The following is a 26210-nucleotide window of genomic DNA, read 5'->3' on the forward strand; positions in this document are numbered from 1 at the left end:
TCCACAGAAAATTAAATCACTAATTCAAAAAGATATACCCATCGCTGGGTTCATTGTAGCATTATTTACAACAGCCAAGATATGGAAGTAACCTAAGTGCCCATCAATAAACAAACAGAAAAAGAAGAGGTGCATATATGCTTTAGAATATTATTCGGACTTAAAAAAGAACAAAATAATGCCATTTACAGCAACGTGGATGGACCTAGAGATTGTCACACTGAGTGAAGTAAAGTCAGACACAGAAAGACAAGTATCATAGAGTATTGCTTACATATGGAATCTAAAAAATGAATACAGATAAATTTATTTACAAAACAGAAGTAGAGTCATGGACATAGAAAACAAACTCATGGTTTCCAGGGGATAAGGCAGGGAGGATAAATTGGAAGATTGGAACTGACACATACACACTGTTATATGTAAAATAGGTAACTGCTGCTGCTGCTGCTAAGTCGCTTCAGTCGTGTCCGACTCTGTGCGACCCCATAGGCGGCAGCCCACCAGGCTCCCCCGTCCTTGGGATTCTCCAGGCAAGAACACCGGAGTGGGTTGCCATTTCCTTCTCCAATGCATGAAAGTGAAAAGTGAAAGTGGAGTCACTAATAAAAACCTATTGTATAAAGCACAGGGAACTCTACTCAAAGCTCTGTAAAGGCCTACACGGGAAAAGAATCTTAAAAAAGCAGATATACATGTATGTACAACTGAGTCACTCTGCTGTACCCCTGAAACTAACACAACATTGTAATTCAGATTTTTTTTTAAAAAAAGAATGAAATCTTGCCATTTGTGACAACATGGGTGCACCTAGAATATGCAAATTGTGAAGTAAATGGACAGAGATACACAAATACTGTATGGATTCACTTATATGTGGAATCCGAAACACAAAACAAGTAAGCACACATAACTAAAGTCATGGATACAAAGAAAAACCAGGTAGTTGCCAGAGGGGAGGGGGGCAAGAGAAAGAGAAATCTGGTGAAGGAAATTAAGAAGCACAAATTTTCAGTTGCAAAATAAATGTCAGGGGTATGAAGCAATGTGGGAAATATAGTCAGTTATGTAATACCGTTCTACGGTGACATATCATAACTAGACTTATCCTGATGATCATTTTGAAAAGAATAGAAATATTGAATCACTACCCTTATGGCAGAAAGTGAAGAGGAACTAAAAAGCCTCTTGATGAAAGTGAAAGAGGAGAGTGAAAAAGTTGGCTTAAAGCTCAACATTCAGAAAACGAAGATCATGGCATCTGGTCCCATCACTTCATGGGAAATACATGGGGAAACAGTGGAAACAGTGGCTGACTTTATTTTCTGGGCTCCAAAATCACTGCAGATGGTGATTGCAGCCATGAAATTAAAAGACGCTTACTCCTTGGAAGGAAAGTTATGACCAACCTAGACAGCATATTCAAAAGCAGAGGCATTACTTTTCCAACAAAGGTCCGTCTAGTCAAGGCTATGGTTTTTCCAGTGGTCATGTATGGATGTGAGAGTTGGACGTGAAGAAGGCTGAGCACCGAAGAATTGATGCTTTTGAACTGTGGTGTTGGAGAAGGCTCTTGAGAGTCCCTTGGACTGCACGGAGATCCAACCAGTCCATTCTGAAGGGGATCAGCCCTGGGATTTCTTTGGAGGGAATGATACTGAAGCTGAAACTCCAGTACTTTGGCCACCTCATGCGAAGAGTTGACTCATTGGAAAAGACTCTGATGCTGGGAAGGATTGGGGGCAGGAGGAGAAGGGGACGACAGAGGATGAGATGGCATCACTGACTCGATGGACGTGAGTCTGAGTGAACTCCGGGAGTTGGTGATGGACAGGGAGGCCTGGCGTGCTGTGATTCATGGGGTCGAAAAGAGTCAGACATGACTGAGTGACTGAACTGATGCTGTGTACCAGGGACTAACATAATGTTGCAGGTCAATTATACTTCAAAATAAACTCATAGAAAAAGAGATCAAATTTGTGGTTACCAGAGGTGGGACGTGGGTGGGAAAATTGGATAAAAGCAGTCAAAAGATACAAATTTCCAGTTATAAGATAAGTAAGTCCCAGGGATGTAAGGTACAACATGATTAATATAATTAACAGTTTTATATTACATAGGAAATTTGTTAAAAGAGCAAATCCTAAGAGTGCTCATGACAAGGAAAAATTGTATTGGTTTCCATTTCTTTAACTTTATTGGGTTAGCTGAAAACTTCCTTCGGTGTTTTACGTAAAAATAAAAGACACGTTTTCATTTTTACCACTAACTTTATTGAACAACGCATTCACCGTTTTGTTCCACTACCTTGCGTCATTTTTCAGGCAACTTCATAATTCCATCTTCCCAAAACTTTCTATCTTTTTGAGCAAAGAACTGTTCCAGGTGCCTTTTACAGTCTTCCAGGGAATGGAAACTTTTTCCATTAAGAGACTAAATGGAAATCCAAAGGGGCAATGTCTGGTGAACACAGCATATGAATCAGAACTTCCCAGCCAAGCTGTAACAGCTTTTGCCTGGTCATCAAAGAAGCCTGAGGTCTTGCATTATCCTGATGGAAGATTACGCATTTTCTGTTGACTAATTCCAGATGCTATTCGTTGAGTGCTGCTTTCAGTTGGTCTAATTAGGAGCAGTCCTTGTTGGAATCAACTGTTTGGGTTTCCAGAAGGAGCTCACGACAGAAAACTCCCAACCCCACCACATACACAGCATCACCTTCTTTGGAAGAAGACCGGACTTTGGTGTGGTTGGTGGTGGTTCATTTCACTTGTCCCATGATCTCTTCTGGTCCACATTATGGTATAGCATCTACTTTTCATGGCCTGTCACAATTTGTTTTCGAAACAGTACATTTTTCTTTACATTTCAGTAGAGAATCCTATCGTCAGGAAGGTTTGTTTCACCTAACTTATGTAGAATTGAAACATCAAAGCAATTAATGTAACAAGTGGTGCAAATGATTTTAAACACTTGGTTTGGGTATTTTGAGTTTGTCAGCTATCTACCGTGTGGTATAACGGTGCTTGTTCTCAGTTAATGTCTCAGTTTGATCACCATCAACGTCAACTGGTCTACCTGACTGTGGCATATTGTCCAGTGAGAAGTCTCCAGCACGAAACTTTGCAAACTGCTTTTCACACATTCCATCAGTCACAGCACCTTCCCCAGACACTGCACACATCTTTTTCTGCATTTCAGTTGTGGTTTTTACCTTTCTTGAAATAATACAGCATATTATGCCAAGAATGTTGCTTTTCTTCTTCAATATCAAAATAGCAATACAAAAATTCATTAATTTTGATGTTTTTTTAAATGCATGCTGATATGACAGCAGTCACAATATTTTAATCTAATAAAATTGTTTCAAATGAAGCTAGACAACTAAGCTCTACTAGCGCCATCTTATGGAGAAAATGAACAAAACTTTTGGCCAGCCCAGTATGTCTATATAAGATGGTTCACTGAACTTGGGGCTTCCTAGCTGGCGCAGTGGTAAAGAATCGGCCTGCCAATGTGCAAGAGACCCAGGTTCGAATCCCTAGGTTGGGAAGATCCCCTGGAGAAGGAAATGGCAACCCACTCCAGTATTCTTGCCTGGAGAATCCATGGACGGAGGAGCCTGGCAGGCTATGGTCCCTGGGGTCGCAAAGCATCGGATATGACTGAGTGACTAAACACACACATGTTGAACTTACGTGGTAATCATTTCATGATGTATGTAAGTCAAATCATTGTGCTGTACATCTTAAACTTACATAGGGCTGCATGTCAATAATATCTCCATAAAACTGGAAGGAAAAAAAAGAATGAAGAGGGTAAAACAGAAATTTTAATAGATACTGAAAAAAATTCAGGAGCTAGCATCCTGACATTACTCGGTAGCCGGTATATCGTGGTGTTCCATGTTTTCTTTCAGCAGAGGGAGCACCTGAGATCCTACGGAGAGGTAACATGGAGAAGATAAATCCAAAGACGTATGCATCAGGTACACTCCAAACTTCACCTGTGAACAAAACAGCAACAACAACAAGACAGGTTATTTCAGCAGTTAAAATAATTTTGCAAATGATAACATTCCACTAAAATTAAGTTGGGTCTTTAAAGACAGGTCCTGAGACTTGATGTGTCCTGTCCGTCATGTAGTAGGAATAGTGAGAAACAGGGAGAATCCTGGACTTCCCTGGTGGTCCAGTGGTAAAGAATCCACCCGCCAACGCAGGGGACACAGGTTCCATCCCCGGTCCAGGAGGCTTCCAGGTACTGCCGGGCAACCAAGCCCATGCGCCACAACTACTGAGCCCACACTCTGCAACAAGGGACGCACTGCAAGGAGAAGCCTGTGTGCCACACTAGGGGGCAGCCCCCATGTGCAGCAACAAAGACCCAGCACAGCCACAAATACAAAATAGGGAGAATCCTAATAGCCCATGCATGACACCACAGATCCTCATTCCGAAGAGTTTTTTCCTGATAGTCTTCCACACCTTTTAATTGCTGGACCTTTTATTCTTTCTTCCTTCCTGTATCCCCTGAGTTTCCCACAGGAGGGCTTTGTCCTGCTCTGGGCTTCGGACCCACTGTCAGGCTGATTTCTGCTCTGTTCCCTGATGCAAAAGCCATTCTGTGAAAATATGGGCAAAACTCTGCATTTTCTATAAGAACATGTGATATGCACTAAGTTATCCAAATTCTCTGGAATAAAGATGGAAGGTCCAAAATGAAGAGTCATGTGAATTTACTCAAGGTTTGCCATCAGTGCGAGTGAGCCAGTAGAGTTGCTCCAAAGAGTGAGCAGCCCTTTGGAATATGAGATGTGCTCCCAGACATGTTCATTCCTGGGATCACAGCAGTTGGCCACCACTGTGGTCCAGGCCCCAGGCTAGGGACTGGGACCAAATCAATTCCTTAGTATTTGTGTACATGTAGGTGAGGAGAATCCCAGGGACGGGGGAGCCTGGTGGGCTGCCGTCTATGGGGTCGCACAGAGTCGGGCACGACTGAAGTGACTTAGCAGCAGCAGCAGCAGGTGAGGAGTACATGGGAGTTCTCTGTACTTTCTTTGCAATTTTTCTATAAATCTAAATTCATTCCAAAATTTGAGAGAATAAAAGACTTGTGCACAAGAATTATTGTGATGCTGAAAAATACCATTTCCATGTCTAATAGCATTCGTGCCCACCCATCCCCTCTCCTGACAACCTGTGTGGGGCAGACTCAAGGTCCCCATGCCCCCCGTTGACATGGCCAGCTGCACCTGTGCAGAGAGACACACCAGTATAACACTCAAGTGCAACAGCTCTGCAGACCACACCTGTCCACATCTGAAAGGAAAGTTTTGTCGATCAATGACTGCGAAACAAAAACTCTGGCTTTGGAGAAACACAAGACACAATGCAGACATTTTACCATCACTTAACTTGCCAGGCTGTTACTGGAAAGAGATGAAACACTTGCCTTATTTCTGTTAATTTTCAGGAATTATTCCACGCAGCCTGACTGCTTACTTGGCTTCCTGGAATACTTTGCAAACAGAAAGTCCTGACAGAAAGTGCGAGCCCGGAACTAAATGAGTCTTCCTAATGAATAATCTGCTATAAAGTCAGCTTTTATCATCTGAATTCCATAACAATAACACTTAGTCATTTTAGCTTTAAGAATATGACTTACAAACTTATTATAGTGAAATTTATTGAATCTTTCTGTGCAGCTATCCTGTTCACTCTAAGGCATTTTTTTCCTTCATGAGATTTCTGTGGCAAAGAAAATAAGATGACAGAATTACTTTACTTACTATTTCTTCCCCCCCGCCCCCACCACCTTGGCCACACCACATGACATGCAGGATCTTAATACCATGACCAGGAATTGAACCAGTGCCCTCTGCAATGGAAGTGCAGAGTCTTAACCAGGACCACCAGGGAAGTCCCTTTCTTTTCTTTTCTTTTTTTTTTAAAGTATTTCTTATCTATACTCCTTATCTCTTCAACTAAGATTTGAAAGCATCAAAAATATATGTAATTTAAGAAAAGTGAGACCCAGAGGGGTGGGAGGGGTGGAGGGTGGGAGGGAGATTCCTGAGGGAGGGAACACATGTATACTTACGACTGATTCATGCTGTTGTATGGCAGAGACCAACATTATAAAGCGACATTATTACAACATTATAAACCAATTATCCTCCAATTAAAAAAACAATGTTTTTTTTAAAAATAAAAATAAAAAACAATGTTTTTAAAAAGTGAGGAAATGAATGGAAAAGAAAAATAAGATCATGTCACAGACAAAGTCTGAACCTTGATGGTAGTCCATCAGCCTTAGAATGTTCTCCCACTTCTAGAAATTACTCAGCATTATTAAGGATTAGTTCCAGTGTAGACAACGCATCAGGATCTTAAGATGGGGTGTCGTATTTAGCAATCATGCTTACCTTTCTCTCTCGCCTCTCAGAAAGCTTTTGGAAAACATCTTGGTTTCGTTGTCCAGTTTGCTGATCGATGCAAATCATCTGACATCTGTGACAAGGTCCCAAAACCTGGGCGGTGAGAAGTGAAAAGACAGCGTTGTCGTGAAACTGACCCAACTGTCCCACTCTGCAGGGAGGAATCTGGGTCCAAGAGGAATGGTTATAAACAGCCAATTTCAGACTCAGAGAGAAACGCTCCAGCTGCAAGGAGCCTAGAGTGCCGCCTCTTCCCAATGCCTGCTAGGGAATCACCCACATGTGTTTGCCAGCTGACAGACCCCTGCAGCAGGGTTTTGTAGAAAAAGAAAAGCGTGGTTGTGACTCGCAGCTGGTTATCAGGGGGTGTGGGGCTTCCTCCAGGGAACAAAGCACTGATTGCAGGACATACTGGGAGGAGATGGCCAGCCACACACCCTGTGCTGCTGTGATGGCCACAGATCACTTGAGACTTGGGAAAGTAGCTCACGCAACCGCAGGTGCCCCTGTGAAACACACTGCAGTTTGCACCAAGGCCTGGCATTCCTGTGGGTGGATGCACTCAGCTCTTCTCCTTTGAAGCCAAGTGCATGGTTTTTCATGCTTTGCTTGATCAATAATATTGCCATAAAGGTCTTAATTCACATAACTCTCTCATGTTTGAATCTTTTAGGCTAAATCTCTCAAAATGAGGTTATAAAGTCAATACATATAAAGCTCTTATGACTTGATGATACCCAGTGAGAAACTGCTTTCCAAAAGAGATGTGTTGGATCTTTTTGCATTGTAACTGCTTCAGCACTGAGTATTACCACCAACAAACATCTCTTAAGCATTTACTTTAAAAATTTGCTATAATTGAAGTATAGCTGATTAATGATGTTTCGGGTATACAGCGAAGTCATCTGAAAAAAAAATAACCCATTACAGTTTATAAGATTCTGAGTATAGTTCCCTGTGCTACCCAGTAGGTCCTGGTTGGTTATCTATTTTATATATGTCAGTGTGTATCCATTAATCCCAGGCTCCTCATTTAGCACTTACTTTTTGAAAGACACAGTATTAACTACAGCTTATATTTTTTAACATCTGCATAGGACAACATTGTATGGATGTAACCTAATTTATTCAACCTCCCTCTTATGGGTATTTAGGATATTCTCCAATTTGTATATTTATAATGTATTGCAATAAGTAATTTTGTGGTGTATCTTCACCTATTTGTAAGAGTATTTATTGTGGGATATACTTCTACAAGTAAACTTATTGGGTCAAAGGGCATGTATATTTTGACTTTCACTAATGGATGTTTATTAAGTATCATGACCTAAAGAAAGCAAAGCATCTGAGAGAGGCTTTTTAAAGTCTTTCTTATACTCATGTCCCCACGAATCTTACAACTTGCCTGTTACAAAGTAAGTTTCTGACAGTGATCCTGGTCTAGTTGTAGTTCTTTCTCTTTCCTTTTCCTTCTTTTCTTCCTTTCTTTCTCCCTCTCTCTCCATCTATCATATATTGAGTGTTTACTTTGGCCAAGGTAGGATATGTCAGAGCAGGTCCTTTTACAGCATGGCAAGGGCACAGCAATAGAAAATGAAGAAGAGGAAGGCAGGATGGAGAGATGAGGGGAACGGCAGGAAGGCTGGTGCAGAGATAGGTCTGCGGGAGAGAAAAGAGATGGCTTTTTCAAGGGGGAGCAGCTTCCAGCATAAGAGGAAGTTTGGAGAGGTGAATGGATAGCAAAGCTCCGTGGGGCATCGTGTGCATGTGTCTGTGTGTGTGTGTGTGCCACGCAGTTTATCGCTACCCTCACCTGCAGGGCTTCCCAGGTGGCACTAGTGGCAAAGCGCCCACCTGCCAGTGTGGGAGACATAAGAGATGTGGGTTCCATCCCTGGGTTGGGAAGATCCCTTAGAGGAGGGCGTGGCAACCCACCCCAGTATTCTTGCCTGGAGAATCCCATGGACAGAGGAGCCTGGCGGGCTAGAGTCCACAGGGTTGCAAAGAGTCAGACACGACTGAGCAACTGAGCACGCACAGCACACACACCATCTGCAGAGCTCTGAAACCTGCCATTAGAGATTAAATTACTGCTTGCTGCTTTCCTGGAAGTTAAAGCTGCTCTGTGCAGAGGACCCATCCTTCTGTCCCCAGCTCTTCCTTAGCTGTCCCAGCCATTCGTTTTGTCAGAAACCACGGCACACTGACTCTGGGTCAGGACTGTTCTAGGCCCTAGGTGAACGGTGGGGAATAAATAGACTTGGTCCCACTCTCTTACACTCTGAGGAAATAAGCAGACACTGTGCGGAGCGTAACCCCGTGGTGGGTCAGGAACAGCCTTCCCAAGGAGGTAACGTCTGAGCTAGACCTGAAGGAGCTGCAGGAGTGCACCAGGCAGAGGGGACAGCAAGGGCAAAGGTGCTGAGGCAGGAATCTTGGCTTGTTGAGGGGATGGAGAGAAGGTCCGCAGGACAGGCAGAGGAGGAGGGGGTGCCGACCTCAGGGAGATGGGAGCGGCCACGGGGCTCGGGGCTTGGGGGCCTTATCCACTCTCATGAGGAATGTAGATGTCAGCTGAAGACTTGAGATTTGGGGACCCCAAAGCCTGAGGAGGCAGAACAATTTGGTGCCTAATCCTTTGACTGCAAGCTCCTCCCCAGCTTCCAGTGAGGCCAGAAGGAAGAACGCGAGGAGAAGTACAGCCGCCCCAGATGCCGAAGGACCATGAAGCACCTGGACGTCCTCCGGGAGCTCCAGACAGCAAGTTTCAAGAGGAGGAAGTTCTCACAGACACAAGCATTCCAAGAAATAGCTAGTCTAGATATAGCGACGAGGTCTGTACCTCCATCACCTGTACATTCTCTCTTCTTCATGTGAAACGGCCACCCTCCTTGAAGGAAGGATGGATGGATCATTCCAAACGGCGACCCAGAATGCAGATGTCACATACCCTCCTGCTGAGGTTTTGTGGGTAAGAGTCAACCCCAAGGGTGGGATTCCCTTCTATCAGCTACTATCCCAGCCAAGGGTTGAGGTCAATCCCCACTGACAACCCTTAAGGAAAGATAATAGGACTTCTGGGAACTTACCTGGAAACGCAAGGAACCAATTGAAATTTCATCCCATTTCTCTTCTTCAAAAGCCCTTGTTCCATTGGTAATAATATTGGCACGGAACCGTGAGATGAGATTGTTCATTGGGAATAATTCTTCTTTGCCATTCTCACAGCTTTTTAAGACACACCAGAAAGAGAAAAGGTGTGGAGGCATGGATAACTGCACTATTGTAGTAAGTCAACATTCCTGCCATTCAATGCCTGAGTTCAGCAGCTATACTGTGGCCTGAGGTTTAGATGATCAGAAGCTTTTATCATGAGTGGAAGGCTAAAAGACACACTGCTGTTGTCAGACCTCCAGGATCTCCCCTAGAATATGGTCCCACCTGCAGAGAAGAAGCTCACAAGAAGCAGTGCAATGAGTGAGTCGGTCCTTGCTGACGCGATGAAGAACTTTGGTAAACCCAGTGAACAGGGAGGGGTCAAGTGGATACACTTGTAAGAAAATACTAGTGAGTAAGGACAGGGCATTTAAAGAATGTCAACAGGCTTAATTACCAAGGACCTAAAAAGTACCAAGAGCTCACACTCTTTTTGGATATTTTTGGATATTAGACCATCATAAAGCTGTATAGGGTATATACAAGGGAGGTTTGAACATGTATTTTCTACAGAGAACCGGTTGCAGGTTACCAGAGGTGAGAGGTGGGCAGAATGAGTGAAGGGGGTCGAAAGGTACAAACTTCCAGTTATAAACAAGTCATGGGGGTGTAATGTACAGCATGGCAGCTATAGTTAATAATAGTGCATTGTCTAAAAAAATACTGTATTGCATATTTAAAAGGTGCTAAGAGAATAAAATTTAAAAGTACTCATCACAAGAAACATTTTTTGTAGCTATGTGTGGTGACAGATGTTAACTAGAATTATTGTGACCATTTCTCAGTATATACAAATATGGGATCGTGTGGTACACCTGAAACCAATATAATGTTGCCTGTCAACTGCACCTCAATTAAAAAACTTTATTTCCTAACTTCCATCCTGTTTGCAGTTTTAACTAGGTGTATGTTATTTATGTAATTTTCCTGTTTAAAATTTTTGTTTACTACCACGAATGAATGAATGAAGGTCATTCAGTTGTGTCTGACTCTTTTGACCCCATGGACTATACAGTCCATGGAATTCTCCAGGCAAGAATACTTGAGTGGGTAGCCTTTCCCTTCTCCAGAGGTACCATGATAAGGCTCCCTGTACCTCCATGCATCCCATTCCCTAAGGTAAAAAAGCACTGAAAAAGTATCTGAAAACTTCAGCAGACAAGCACACAGTATAACCCCATTAAGTTGAATTCAACCTTTTTGGCACCAGGGACTGGCTGCATGGAAGACAATTTTTTCCTGGATGAGGGTTGGTGGTGGGGGTTCGGGATGATTCAAGAGCATTACATTTAATGTGCGCTTTATTTCTATTATTATTAAATCAGCTCCACCTCAGATCATCAGGCATTAGACCCTGGAGGTTGGGGACCCGTTCTAGAATGAAAAAAGCCATACTAGTGATGTTCCATGGGGTTGACTGAGAGGGGGCATGAGGAAGGGGTCTGGGGCACTAGAAATGTTCATGGCTTGATCGAGGCGGCGGCTCCATGGGTATATAGACATCTGTAAACATTCACTGAACTATGTACTTATGATTTTTGCCCTTCATTGCACATTAATAAAAAAACTTTTAAGTTTCGGGGGGAATCTTTGAGCACACTGGAGCCTGCCCTGGAGATAGAACTGAAAGGCTCTGGGGGAGAGAAAGGGGTCCATGTCTGTATCCCAATCCCCTCCAAACAGTGGGCAGCCAGAAGCAGCCAGGGACCAGAATAACCAAGTCCAGCTTTGCATTATGTGCAATTCCCAGGGCCAGTGACAACCGCAGGTCCCTGTGAGAAAGGAGCGGGTTAGCAAGTCCCAATCCTGATATCCTTTGATTCTGGATTTACCCTCCAGGTGATAAGCCCTCCCCTGTGCTTTATGAAAGGGAAAGTTTTGCGTCTAAAAGCTATCAGCATCAGTATGTATATAAGAGCATCCATCAAATTAAAAAACAGAACCAGGGATGCTCACCACGTACTAACCACAGGCTGTTTCTCTTATCTTTGATCACCTGTCCTTCCTACCCCCACCACTTGTCAGCTTTTCACTAAACCAGCTGATAGGAACCAGAGGTGCATCAAGCCACCTCTTCTTCCACACCAAGAATTCCAAAAAACCACAAACCTGATCTCTCCAGGGCTCCGGGCACCTAAGAAAGAGGGTCACTCAGTGCTGGGAAAACTCAGTGAACACCCAAGGACCAGGCATCACGTTTCTGCCCCCAAACAGGGCAGGATGGACCACAGCAAAAGAAAACCATTATGTGTCTTTGCCGATGACGATAAATAGGAATTGGGAAGCCCACGTGACGCAGTGGTAAAGAATCCACCTACCAATGCAGGAGACACAAGAGACGCAGGTTTGATCCCTGGGTCAGGAAGATCCCCTGGAGTAGGAAATAGCAACCCACTCCAGTATTCTTGCCTGAAAAATTCCACAGACGTAGGAGCCTGGTGGGCTACTGTCCATAGGGGTTGCAAAGAGTCAGACACGACTGAGTGACTGAGCACACACATAAACAGGAATTACTACAAAACTACCATCTTTGTTGTTCTTATTAAGCTACATGTGTACATGTCTGCGTGTGTGCACACAGGTGCCGGGGACCACACGGCACGTGATAGTCACAGGAGCGTGGCTCAGGACACAGACAGGTGTGGACGAATGAGCCACCTGTCTCTTACATAATAGCTTTTTTTGTCCCAATGGTCTGATTACCTCTGGATTTCAATTTCCTCTAAAAACCAATGAGGGGGCTTGAAGCCCCCAAGCCCCTTTCTGGAGCTGACCTTTCCAGAGTCCTTGGGAGGTCTCTGGGTGGGAGTGAGCAGGCAAGGGCACTGGTTCTGTCTGATGATACAGATGACATCTGCAGTTATAACTTGAAAAGCATGACTGCTATTTTCACTCAAAATAACTGTGGAAGGAGGGCAAGGCTCCTAGGGGCCAGGGAACAGTGGGAGGGTGGGCAAAACAACTGTGTCCAATTGCTGACAATTCCATTAAAGCAAATGTTAAGAACTGAAATGATTAGACAATGAGAGTTGGCATTCTCCACTAAGCATCTTGAGGGCATCAAGAAGGACACTGGAAGATAAAGCAGAACCCTCCAAAAGATTGAGGTAAACTGTTTTGTGACTTCTCTGGACCTTGGTTTCTCAGTGAAGGGTCTGGACTCAAGATTCTCAGAATTTTTCTCCCCAGGCAGGTGACTGGCTCACTCCCAGGGGCAAGTGGTTACACCTGTTTGCTATTCCCAAAGTGTTAGTCACTCAGTCATGTCCAACTCTTTGTGACCTTACAGACTGTAGCCTGCCAGGCTTCTCTGTACATGGAATTCTCCAGGCAAGAATACTGGAGTGGGTAGAGCCATTCCCTTCTCCAGGGGATCTTCCCAACCCAGGGATCGAATCTGGGTCTCCTGCATTGCAGGCATTTTTTCCCAAGGTAAATAGCAAACAGTAAAGGAATCTTACCTTGTGCTTAATTGCTGCTGAAGTTCCAAAATACTGGATCTGTTTATCAGCAGATACTGTGCCTCATTCACCAGAGAAAGGGTGGCTGTCGTGTGAGCAGACTGATCTAAAAAAGGATGGAGTATTTAAAAGAAGGGCTGCTGGACAGAGAAACAAGCTAAGTGTCCACGGATGGGTAAACAGATGAGCAAACTGTGGCATACATGCACAATGGGGTATTATTCAGCCATTAAAAATGAAATCTTGCCATTTGCAATAACATGGAAAGAGCTTGAGGGCATTATGCTAAATGAAATAAGTCAGAGAAAGATAAGTTCTGTATGATCTCACTTACAGGTGGAATCTAAAACAAACAAACAAAAAAACCCACCAAAAAACAAGCAAACAAAACACAACAAAACAAACTCATAGAGCAGGCTGGTGGCTGCCAAAGGCAGGGGGGCGGATGGGCAATATGGGTGAAGGGGATCAAAATGTGCAAACATCCAAGCACAAAATATATGTCTTGGGGAGGGCAATGTATACTGTGGCAACTATAGTTAATAAAACTGTATTGTCTATTTGAAAGCCGCTAGGAGAGTAAATCTTAACAGTTGTCATCAAAAGAAAAAAAAAATGTAACTATGTATGGTGACTGATGTTACCTAGACTTGTGATGATCACTTTGCAATACATACAAATATCAAATTATTATGGCATACACCTGCAACTAATATAATGTTGTATGTCAATAATACTAAATTCAAAAATTTAAACTAAATTTAAAAAGAAGAGTTGCTTTCTTGGAATGCAAATGAATTGTGCTTCTATTGGCTTGCATTTTTAAATAATACAGATTATTTCTACAAGGGAAAAATTGGTGCCTGTGGGAATAACAAAAATGTTCTAAGCATAATTCAAACAGGAAGAAAATTAGCTCCTAGAAGATTGTTACTAATCTAGAAAAAATAATAAAATGCTGATGTTAAATTGTTCCAGCAAAAGAGACTTGAAGGTAACATTCTGAGAAGAGATGGAGCTGTGGGGAAGTAGGGGGGCTCTTCCCCAAGAAAGAAGGACCTTGATGAGGGTCCTGGGCCAGGAAGATCTGTGTCTAGTCAGGGAATCTGGTCAAGGAAAGGTGGGGTTTGCCCTTGGCCAAGTTTGTAATACTGACTTTGTTGTTGTTCAGTCACTAAGTTGCATCCAACTCTTTGTGTCCCCAAGGACTATAGCCTGACAGGCTCCTCTGTCCCTGGGATTTTCCAGGAAAGAATACTGGAGTGGGTTGCCATCTCATTCTCCAGGGGACCTTCCTGGACCAGAGATCAAACCCACGTCCACTGCCTTGGCAGGTGGATTCTTTACCACTGAGCCACTAGGGGAGCCCAATATTGACCTTAGATATATATAAATAAGACAAGTTTTAAAACTATAGAAAAGTTTTTTTTAAAAAAAGGAGTGGAAAAAAATATCAAAGTCATGCAGAACTGCCTCAACCTGTCACCCAGCTTTGATCAGCCACTTGTTGGGTGTGCCAGAGCTGTCATTATAGATGCTGACATGAAAGGGTTGCCAGACCAAAACCTAGAGAGCTGTTGCAGATTCAGGTCTGTGGACGCCAGGGTCCCTAAGAATGGACAGTGCCAAGAGAATCGCTTACAGGTTCTCTGCCTCCATGGCTTCTTTGCAAGAACAGCTCATCAGAGCAGCAAGGTGCCCACAAAAGGCCCTTCTCACCCTTCACTGGGAAAGACCGCACCTTTCCTATGGCATTTTGGCCCTGGGGCTAAAAATCTGGGTGGAAAACAAAAGCCCCATTCACAGCCCTGGAGTCTGTGCTAAGAAAATAAAAGTCCCTCAAGTATGGGAGAATGATTCTCCTGTAGGTCAGATGACTTCCAATTCTTTGCTAACCACAAAACTGCTGGAACTAATTAAGCTGTCAAATGACAGATGATTAAAGTCATCCTGATGTTAGATCCCTGTGCCTCAGAAGAAAGGTTTGAGTGACAGCCTGCTAACCAAACTCCGTCATCCCCAACTATTGACTTAAATAAGATTCTTCAGAAGAGAACCAATGCCCAGCACCAGCTATTCTGATCATAGACGATAGCTGTTCATGGACACGGGAATTAATCACAGGCAGCCAGTCATCTCATTAAGAGATTCATTTTCCACTATTTTTTCTCTTTATGTTTAATAGCTATTTTTCAAATTTTATAATATAGTTTTTATTGCTTTGATCAACTGTGTTGATTTTTAAAAAATTATTAAAAATCATGATAAGAACTCAACCCGGATAAAAATGTCCTAACACTGAGACACTACGATCACAGAAAACTTTTAAAAATTTTATGCATTTCAATTCATATATAATTTTAGTTTAAGGTAAATATGATAGGGTGATCACGGAAAGATTTTTCAAACATAAAATATACAACACTAAGATAAAATTCCATCAAGGAAGTGCAATGGCAATCCAAGTTGAAGAAGGAAAAGGAAAGAAAGACAATTTCTATACATTAAAAATATTTTTTCAGGATTTCCCTGCTGATCCAGTGGTTAAGAATCCACACTTCCATTTCTGGGGGTATGGGTTAGCTCCCTAAGTTGTGGAACTAAGTTGTGGAACTAAGATTCTGCATGCCTTGAGGTGGGGCAAAAAAAAAAAAAGAAAACATTTTTTTCATATACATATTTTTAAATGAATACTCATAAGAATCAAATTATTATGATAATGAGATTCCACTGGCTTATATTTAAAAGGGCAAAATATGAGTTTTCATGTTAGTGACTACAAGTATACTTTATTTTGCGCTTCCCGGTAAAGAACCTGCCTGCCAATGCAGCAGACTTAAGAGACATAGGTTCTATTCCTGGGTCTGGAAGATCCTCTGGAGGAGGACGTGGCAACCCACTCCAATATTCTCGCCTGAAGAATCCCACGGACAGAGGAGCCTGGCAGCCTACAGTCTATGGAATTGCAAAGAGTCGGACACGACTGAAGCAACTTAGTTCACAGCACACACAAACTTCATTTTATTGAATTCCACCTTAATCGAACCTCACAGGTACCTCGCAGGTATTGTACTTTTTATAAATTGAAGGTTTGTGCAACTCTGCATCAAGCAAGTCTACTGCGCCATTTTCCCAACAGCACCAACAGCATGTGCTCACTTCACGTTTCTGTGTTGCATTTTGGTAGTTCTTGCAATGTTTCAATTTTTTTCATTATTATATTAGTTATGGTGATCTGTGATGTTACTATGTTATATGATCTATGTTCCTAGGTTATGTGATCTTTGATATTACTATGACTTGCTGAAGGCTGAAGTATTTTTAATTAAGGTATGCACACTGATTTTTAGACTTAATCCTATTACATACTTAATAGATAATGGTAGAGTATAAACGAGAAGGCCAATGGCACCCCACTCCAGTACTCTTGCCTGGAAAATCCCATGGGTGGAGGAGCCTGGTGGGCTGCAGTCCATGGGGTCGCTGGGAGTCGGACACGACTGAGTGACTTCACTTTCACTTTTCACTTTCATGCATTGGAGAAGGAAATGGCAACCCACTCCAGTGTTCTTGCCTGGAGAATCCCAGGGATGGGGGAGCCTGGTGGGCTGCTGTCCATGGGGTCGCACAGAGTCAGACACGACTAAAGCGACTTAGCAGCAGCAGCAGCAGAGTATAAATATAACTTTTATATGCACTAGAAAACCAAAAAAATGTGTGACTTACTTTTGTGGTGGTCGGAAATTGAACCCACAATATTTCCAAGGTAAGCCTGTATATATGCAATATGCTGGAAATCACATCCTTTGCAACTGCTTAAACTACTTTTAAAAAATTTAGGTGACAGTGTAAAGAGGTAGTGTAGTTTAAAAATTTTAAGTGTTTAAATACCTAGACCCAGACCATCAGAGACCACACCACCATAAATGGCATCTTTGAAATATAATGTTCACAAGCTGACACTCCCTGATCTTGCATCGAGCAGGCAACAGATTCACTCTGCTGCCCACTTCACCTGCCCAGGTTCCATCTCCTATCAGGACAGTCAGAGCCTGCCTGACCTCTTTGCTTCCTTCTTCTCTCTCTCCATTGCAGCCTCTACACCTCACCAGGGATGTCTTTCTGATACAAGCAGCATCATGAAACTCCCCAGCATAGAATTCTTCAATGAGTCTCCCACCCACAAGATAGTGCTTCTGACTTAGCAGCATGGTCATCTCATCTCCCCATCTCTTACCCCATCACCTGCCTATCCACATCCCACCCTCCTAAACCCTTCCCTGAGCCCATGAAATGCCAAGCCCTGCCAGTAATCTTCAGCAATCTTCTTGCCTCTTTCTGCCTAGAATAGTCCTACTCTCCTGTTAAAATGTAACTCCAAACTCACCTCTTCCCTGAAGCCCAAGACTCATTCCAGGTGTAGACTTACAAGCCAGTCTTCCTGAGAGCTAGTGACTAAGCCAGGTCGTTCGTGCCCAAATCAGGAATGTAGCAACTATCCAGTCCACTGATTTAGTCATCTAGTATTTACTGAGCAACCACTATGTATCAGGTCTGTTCTAAACACTGAGCACAAAGCACTGGACAAAGCAGAGAAAAATCCTTCCCTCACCAAGTTTATGATCTAGCAGAGAGAAGGCAGAAAATAAACAGGATAACTGAGTAAAATATTTGCCTTCTAGGACGTGAAATGTGCCACAGAGGGACCTCCCTGGTGATCCAGTGATTCAGACTTCACGCTGCCAGTGCAAGGGGTGAAGGCTCACTCTCTGGTGAGGGAACTAAGATCCCACATGGTCTGTGGCATGACCAACAGATTGAAAAAAAGAAGAAGAACCACAGGGAAAAATAAAACAGGGAATGAGCTGGGAGGTTCAAGAGGGGGCTCTAGTTCATAGGAGGGCAGTCAGGCAAGGGTCCCCTGAGAAGGCGATATTGGAACAGACACGTGAAAGCTCACTCTTCGCATACCTCAAAGTACTTTCTTTGACCTCTAAGTACTTTCTGTGACCTCAAAGTACTTTCTTCTCTAAAGTCTCATTTCATGCTCACAACAGCTTACGGCAGGAAAAACTGTCAAAACCCTTAAACCTAAGTAATTGAGGTCTGCAGAATTCCAACACCATGAGGTTCAAGGATTTGCCAAGGTGTCACAATCACTTGGTGTCAGGACAGAAATCCAGATTTTCTTAGGATATAGCAAGCTACCAATGTTTTTATTAAAAAAAAAAAAAAACTAACCGATTTTTCTAAACATGCAGAACTGAGGCAGAGAGCTTGAGCGGAGCCTGCAAGCCCGCCTGTCCCCTCAGGGTCAGTCTGAAGGCCACGCGTGGGCCCTGCTGACCTGCGGGGTCAGCTCGGCACCTGTCTGCCCAAGGCCTACCACCCCCACTTCACGAGCAGATTACCCTGTCGACCCATCTTGTGGACTGATGTTCATGTCTGCTGAGTCCAAGTTCCTGTCCCCTAAGAAGCAATCCAAATGTAATACCTTTGCCATGTTTCTTCTTTGCATTTCTTTGAAAGTCTGAACTTTGTTTGATCAAATGATAGGGACGGCCAAAAAACTTTGACAGCCAGTTGGAAATTTTTTCTCCACAATCATATGTGTTTACCCTGACAAAAAAGAAAAAGGAAAGATGGTGAACATTATGTAGTATTCCTTTAAGTAATTGAAATAGCAAAATGTTATATAGTATAATATAACAGAATATAGAATATAATGAAGTCCCCAGCAATATAGAAACCTAAAGTGACAGGTGTGCTTAGGAAGCTGCAGAGAGATTTCCAAGGCCAGGGGAGGCCTGAGATTTGTGCCTTTTACACAGTTTTAAGATCAAATGAAAAGCTTTAGAAATTTCTCTTTCTACCTCTCCTTTTACCTAAATCTAATCTCAACCAGAAAACATGTGGAATACAAATTTTCTGATTGTGGGTCCCAATCTTATGGTTCCTAGCCCATCTAATACCCCAACCAATTAAACCCCCCAAACACAAAAATTATTAACGTCACAGTTCACTAGTGATTTATATACTAGTAGAAGGCTTTTAAAATGCCACTGGCTTTTAGTGAACACAATAAAGCAGTCAGTGGGTACATTTGTGTTCAGGAAATCATGGTATATGCATAGTGCTGATCAGACTGCATTTCCTTCTGCCCTGCAAACAAGTAAGTCATGAAGGGATATGTCAAACACTTAAGCTACACACATCCAAACTGGATTCAAGCTGTTAGCACCTCTGGGTCACACTGGGAGGACGGAGGGCTATGGACACGCTCAGGAAAGGCGGGAAGGTGATAGTGTGAGGATGGTCCTCTACCCAGTTGAGCATCGTGGGCCCTGGCCATGCTGGAGGCCCATGGGGTGAGCACACTCTGCACCCTCTTGCCAGTTCTTGTGCAGATTTAAACACTCATCAAAGCACATTTTCAATCAGAGTAATGAATTTTGGGTGAATATTTTGGAAAGTTACTATAGCAAATCTTCCCATGGAGAGAAATACAGCCATTTCAGGGTGAAAGTAAAAGCGTTAGTCACTCTGTCATGTCCGACTCTTTGACACCCAGTGGACTGTAGCCCACTGGGCTCCTCTGACTATGGAATTCTCCAGGGAAGAATACTGGAGGGGGTTGCCATTCCCTTCTCCAAGGGATCTTCCTGACCCAGGGATTGAGCTCACAACTCTTATACTACAGATCAGATTCTTTCCTGTCTGAGTCTGCAATTATTTATCCCTGGTTTCATGTAGCTGCATCTGAGAGGACTGGCATTTTCTGGTTAATAATGCCTTTTGGATAGCGTGAACTCAGGCTTCTTATACTGGGAACCATGAGTGCTGGATATAATGAAAATGGACTTAGGTGCATCTTTCAAAGCACCAGAGAGAATGTCTGCAAAGTGACATTTCATTCTTCCCTTCCCTGAGAGTTTCACCTGCCACAGTCTCACCTGTCCGCACAGACTTTGCTTTGGCAAATCTGAACCTGCTCACTGTTCTCCTCAAGAGGCACCTCTATAGGCTCCATCCCTAATGAACAAAGGTTAGAGACAAATTTATCATCATGCAAAAAAGAGCAAGTATATGTTTTTAAAGTCCATTATTCTGAAATATACAAGAATTAATGAGCTGGGCAATTGGTTGAGCCAAATAAGTGGCTGGGTCTTAGAAATCTCTTTATAACACAGAGATTCTCTTCCTCATTGTTAGCACCACCAGCAGCAGGTGTACCGAGCAGCTTTCTCGCGGGAGACCCTGCACTGGGGCAGTCACAACCATAGTCGCTGCGATGCTGTAAATTCCTCTGAAAGATGTCTCTCCCTCTGGAGGACTCCACATCCTGATGTCATTGCTCTCTAAGCTACCTAGATCCTCTAGAAATAGACAGGCTGGCATGAAGGCTCGGTCTGGAAGGAGGTCAGCATAGAGTGTCAATTCTCCTAGCTCCTAGGAGTCAACATCAAATTGGATTCCTGAATCAAACATCATTAGTGCTAAAAAAAAAAAAAAAAACTGTTACCATGTCAGTGGAGTTGGGAAGTGATTCTTCTCTAAAAAGTTTTTATACACATTATACATACAAAGGAGCATACAACATATGTACATAAACTTAGAATAAAATATGCGGAAGAAACTAGAGGAAATTGATCCAGGGCCCCTGAAGAGTGTAAGATTGTTGATAAAGGCTGGAACAGCTGAGGCATGCTGCCACTCTGCATGCCTTCTCATCCTTCATGAGTCATTAAAAATACAGGGACAGGCATGAAGCCAAGATGCCTGAGTAGAACCCGTGGTGGCCCTTCTCTGTGGATACCTCCTCTGTGGCCCACCTGTGCTCTCCAGCCATACAGATTCATGTGATATTTGGTAGAAACTAACACAATACTGTAAAGCAATTATCCTTCAATTAAAAATAAGTAAATTTTGAAAAATTTACACACAAATGTTCATAGCAGCATTATTCATAATAACCACAAGTGGAAACAATCTAAATATCCCTCAACTGATAAATGGATAAAAAAATAAGTATGTCTAATTGTTCAACAGTATGATGATCCTTAGAAACATTATGCTAAGTGAATACAGTCATATACTGTATGATCCCAATTACATGAAACATCCAGAACAGGCAAACCCATAGAGACAGAAAGTAGATTAGTAGTGGCCGGGGACTGGGGATGAGGTTGGGAATAGGAAGTGACTGCTGGTGGGTACGGGCTTTTTCATTTAGGATGAGGACAAAGTGTTCTAAAGTTTATTGTGGTGATGACTGTAAATATACAAGAATAATAATAATTGAATGGTACAGTTCAAATGAATACATTTTGTGGAATGTTCTATAAATATTGATCAGGCTAGAAGAAATAAATAAAAAGGTGGAAAATGATATACTATGCAAACACTAACCAAAACAGAGCTGAATGGTAGGATTTGTAACAAAGAATTTCACACTTCAAACTTTGGAACAAAGAAAATTATGATATATAAAGAGGAACATTGTTTAAAGAGGGACCAATTCACCACGAAGTCAAGTATACTATGTGAAGCAAAAACCAACAGAATTAAGGAGAAAGCAGACAAATCGACAATTACAGTTGAGGACTTCAACCCTCTTTCTTCAGTCATTAACAGAACTAGTAGCAAGTGCATAAAAAGCCAGCAGGTATATAGAAAAACAGCAATACTGATCAACAAAGTGGATATAACTGACATCTACAGAACACTCCACCCAACAACAGAATACACATTCCTCTCAAGTGTATATGGAACACTCATGGCAATAAATCACATCCTTGGTTATAACCCAAAACTTAACAAATATTAATGAATTTAAAATCTACAAAGTAAGTACTCTCTTTTGGAGAGTTTATGGAATTAAACTAAAATCAGTAACAGAATGAAAATAAGAACATCTCCAAATATATAGAAATTAACACACTTCTGTAATCGATGGGTCAAAATGAACATACAGAGAGCAAGTAAGTACATCAAAAGATGCTTAACATCATTAGCCAGTAGGGAAACCAAATTAAAATCATGATGGGATGCCATTACACACCTATTAAAATAAATAATACAGAACACTGACAAAAACTGACTGGATGTGGAGCAACTAGAACTCTCATACACTACTGGTGGAAATGAAAACAATTAATTCCAGAAAATGGTCTGGAAGTTTCTTTTAAAAGTAAATTACCCTTAATATATGACCCTGCAATCAACTCTTAGTATTTATTCTAAAGAAATGAAAACTTCTTAGCACCCAAAAACCTGTACATGAATGTTAAAAGCAGCTCTATTCATAATTTCTCAAAACTAGAAATGACTCAGATGCCCTTCAGTAGATAAAAAGAGGACATACCACACTCAAGTATGTCCATACAACGGAATACTACTCAACAATAAAAAAAGAATAAACTACTGATTCATGCAATAACTTAGATGGGACTTAAAGGCCTCATGCTGAGTGAAAGAAACCAACATCAAAAGGTTACAGATTGTGTGTTTACATTTATAGAACATCCTCAAAAAAAACTAACAGTGATAATTTTTAAAGGGTAAAAAAAAAAAAAAAAAGCCATAGTGATAGAGCTTTGACTGCCAGGTGTTAAGGATGGGGAAAAGAGAGACTAAAAAGGGATGGCATGAAGGAGTTTCCTGGGGTTTCGTTTCTTGTTTTGTATCTCGATTATGGGAGTGACTATTCAATTGTGTGCGTGGGTTAAAATTCATACAGAGAACAAAAGGCCAAGAACAGCCAGGACCATTTGGAAGCATGGGGTGGAAGGACCAGCCCTATCAGTTATTGTTGTTCTTCGGTCACTCAGTTGTGTCCGACTCTTTGTGACCCCATGGACTGCAGCACGCCAGGCTTCCCTGTCCTTTACCATCTCCTGGAGCTTGCTCAAACTTGCGTCCATCAAGTCGGTGATGCCATCCAACCATCTCATCCTCTGTCATCCCCTTCTCCTCCTGCCTTCAATCTTTTCCAACATCAGGGTCTTTTCCAATGATTCGGCTTTTCCCATCAGGTCACCAAAGTATTGGAGCTTCAGCATCAGCCCTTCCAATGAATATTCAGAGCTGATTTCCTTTAGGATTGACTGGTTGGATCTCCTTGCTGTCCAAGGGACTCTCGAGTCTTCTCCAAAACCACAGTTCAAATGCATCAATTCTTGGGCACTCAGCCTTCTTTCCAGTCCAACTCTCACATCTGTACATGACTACTAGAAAAACCATAGCTGTGACTATATGGACCTTTGTCAGCAAAGTAATGTTTCTGTTTTTTAATATGCTATCTAGGTTTGTCATAGCTTTTCCTCCAAGGAGCAAGCATCTTTCAATTTCATGGCTGCAGTCACCATCTGCAGTGATTTTGGAGCCCAAGAAAATAAAATTTGTCATTGTTTCCATTTTTTCTCATCGATTTGCCATGAAGTTATGGGACCAGATGCCATGATCTTAGTTTTTTGAATGTTGAGTTTTAAGCCAGTTTTTTTCACTCTCTTCTTTCACTTTCATCAAGAGGCTCTTTAGATCCTCTTTGCTTTCTGACATTAGGGTAGTATCATCTGCATATTCGAGGTTATTGATATTTCTCCTGGCAATCTTGATTCCAGCTTGAGCTTCATCCAGTCTGGCATTTCACATGATATACTGTGCATGTACATTAAATAAGCAAAGTGACAAAATACAGCCTTGACATACTCCTTTCCCAGTTTTGAACCTGTCTATTGTTCCATGTCTGGTTCTAACTGTTGCTTCTTGACCTGCATACAGGTTTCTCAGGAGGCAGGTAAGGTGGTCTGGTATTCCCATCTCTTGAAAAATTTTCCAAAGTTTGTTGTGATTCACACAATCAAAGGCTTTAGCATAGTCAATGAAGCAGAAGTAGATTATCAGTTATTGAGATTCAGTATATACTTCTAGTAGTGACACTGGGTCATTGGTTCAAGAAAAAATAAACCACTGGAGCAGAATGGAACCCCTACAGCCAAGAAGCATGATCAATGAATATATGGAAATGGTATATATCACAAAAGTATAGCTGTAAGTTAGGAGGGAAACTGGAATATTCTGTAAATGGTAGGTGGAGTGCAGAAGAAGTGAGAGCACAGAGGAGAACACAGGGAATTTCATCTATATCTGAAATGTTTCTATTTCTTAAAAGGAGGAGGAGGAGAAAGAGGATGTGCAGAAGGGACAAAGAAGGTAGGTAACAAGAGGGGAGAGATAGGCAAGGAGGAGAAATTGAAGCAAATGTGGCCAAATGCTAAGCTTCTTAAACTTCGATGATGTAAGTATGTTCAGTTCAGTTCAGTCACTCAGTCGTGTCCAACTCTTTGTGACCCCATGAACCACAGCACGCCAGGCCTCCCTGTCCATCAATAACTCCCGGAGTTCACCCAAACCCATGTCCATTGAGTCGGTGATGCCATCCAACCATCTCATCCTCTGTCGTCCCCTTCTCCGCCTGCCCTCAATCTTGCCCAGCATCAGGGTCTTTTCAAATGAATCAACTCTTCACATCAGGTGGCCAAAGTATTGGAGTTTCAGCTTCAGCATCAGTCCTTCCAATGAATATTCAGGACTGACTTCCTTTAGGATGGACTGGTTGGATCTCCCTGCAGTCCAAGGGACTCTCAAGAGTCTTCTCCAACAACAGTTCAAAAGCATCAGTTCTTCAGCGCTCAGCTTTCTTTATAGTCCAACTCTCACATCCATACATAACTACTTGAAAAACCATAGCTTTGACTAGACAGACCTTTGTTGGCAAAGTCTGCTTTTTAATATGCTATATAGGTTGGTCATAACTTTCCTTCCAAGGAGTAAGCATCTTTTAATTTCATGGCTGCAATCACCATCTGCACTGATTTTGGAGCCCAGAAAAATAAAGTTAGCCACTGTTTCCACTGTTTCCCCATCTATTTGCCATGAAGTAATGGGCCCAGATGCCATGATCTTAGTTTTCTGAATGTTGAGCTTTAAGCCAACTTTTTCACTCTCCTCTTTCACTTTCATCAAGAGGCTTTTTAGTTCCTTTTTACTTTCTGCCATAAGGGTGGTGTCATCTGCATATCTGAGATTATTGATATTTCTCCCAGCATTCTTGATTCCAGCTTGTGCTTCATCCAGCCCAGTATTTCTCATGATGTACTCTGCATATAAGTTAAATAAAGCAGGGTGACAATATACAGCCTTGACATATTCCTTTTCCTATTTGGAACCAGTCTGTTGTTCCATGTCCAGTTCTAACTATTGCTTCCTGATCTGCATACACGTTTCTCAAGAGGCAGGTCAGGTAGTCTGGTATTCCCATCTCTTTCAGAATTTTCCACAGTTTATTGTGATTCACACAGTCAAAGGCTTTGGCATAGTCAATAAAGCAGAAGTAGATGTTTTTCTGGAACTCTCTTGCTTTTTCCATGATCCAGCGGATGTTGGCAATTTGACCTCTGGTTCCTCTGCCTTTTCTAAAACCAGCTTGAACATCTGGAAGTTCATGGTTCATGTACTGCTGAAGCCTGGCTTAGAAAATTTTGAGCATTACTTTGCTAGCATGTGAGATGAGTGCAGTTGTGCAGTAGTTTGAGCATTCTTTGGCACTGCCTTTCTTTGGGATTGGAATGAAAACTGACCTTTTCTAGTCCTGTGGCCACTGCTGAGTTTTCCAAATTTGCTGGCATATTGAGTGCAGCACTTTCACAGCATCATCTTTCAGGATTTGAAATAGCTCAACTGGAATTCCATCATCTCCACTAGCTTTGTTCATAGTGATGCTCCCTAAGGCCCACTTGACTTCACATTCCAGGATGTCTGGCTCTAGGTGAGTGATCACACCTTCGTGATTATCCGGGTCATGGAGATCTTCTTTGTATAGTTCATCTGTGTATTCTTGCCACCTCTTCTTAATATTTTCTGCTTCTGTTAGCTCCATACCATTTCTGTCCTTTATTGAGCCCATCTTTGCATGAAATGTTTCCTTGGTATCTCTGATTTTCTGGAAGAGATCTCTAGTCTTTCCCATTCTATTGTTTTCCTCTATTTCTTTACATGGATCACTGAGGAAGGCTTTCTTATCTCCTTGC

The 26210-nt window shown here is 42.3% G+C and overlaps 1 protein-coding gene across 4 annotated transcripts in view; it reads right to left on the bottom strand.

Annotated features, from left to right (window-relative positions):
• Window positions 1-2250: 2250 nt before the first annotated feature.
• The window catches only part of MOCOS (molybdenum cofactor sulfurase), a 60704-nt gene continuing 36744 nt past the window's right edge, over window positions 2251-26210 (bottom strand). For 2 of the 4 annotated variants that reach the window (XM_059880751.1, XM_024984178.2), the window contains exons 10-16: window positions 20073-20151; window positions 18614-18738; window positions 13120-13225; window positions 9532-9670; window positions 6431-6535; window positions 3879-4006; window positions 2251-3791 (exon numbers count right to left, since the gene is read on the bottom strand). In XM_059880751.1, coding sequence (XP_059736734.1) covers window positions 3755-3791; window positions 3879-4006; window positions 6431-6535; window positions 9532-9670; window positions 13120-13225; window positions 18614-18738; window positions 20073-20151 — 719 coding nt within the window. In that variant the 3' untranslated portion in view covers window positions 2251-3754. 4 annotated transcript variants of the gene reach the window in all.

The sequence above is a fragment of the Bos taurus genome, chromosome 24 (assembly GCF_002263795.3).
Source record: "Bos taurus isolate L1 Dominette 01449 registration number 42190680 breed Hereford chromosome 24, ARS-UCD2.0, whole genome shotgun sequence".
Lineage (NCBI taxonomy): Eukaryota > Metazoa > Chordata > Mammalia > Artiodactyla > Bovidae > Bos > Bos taurus.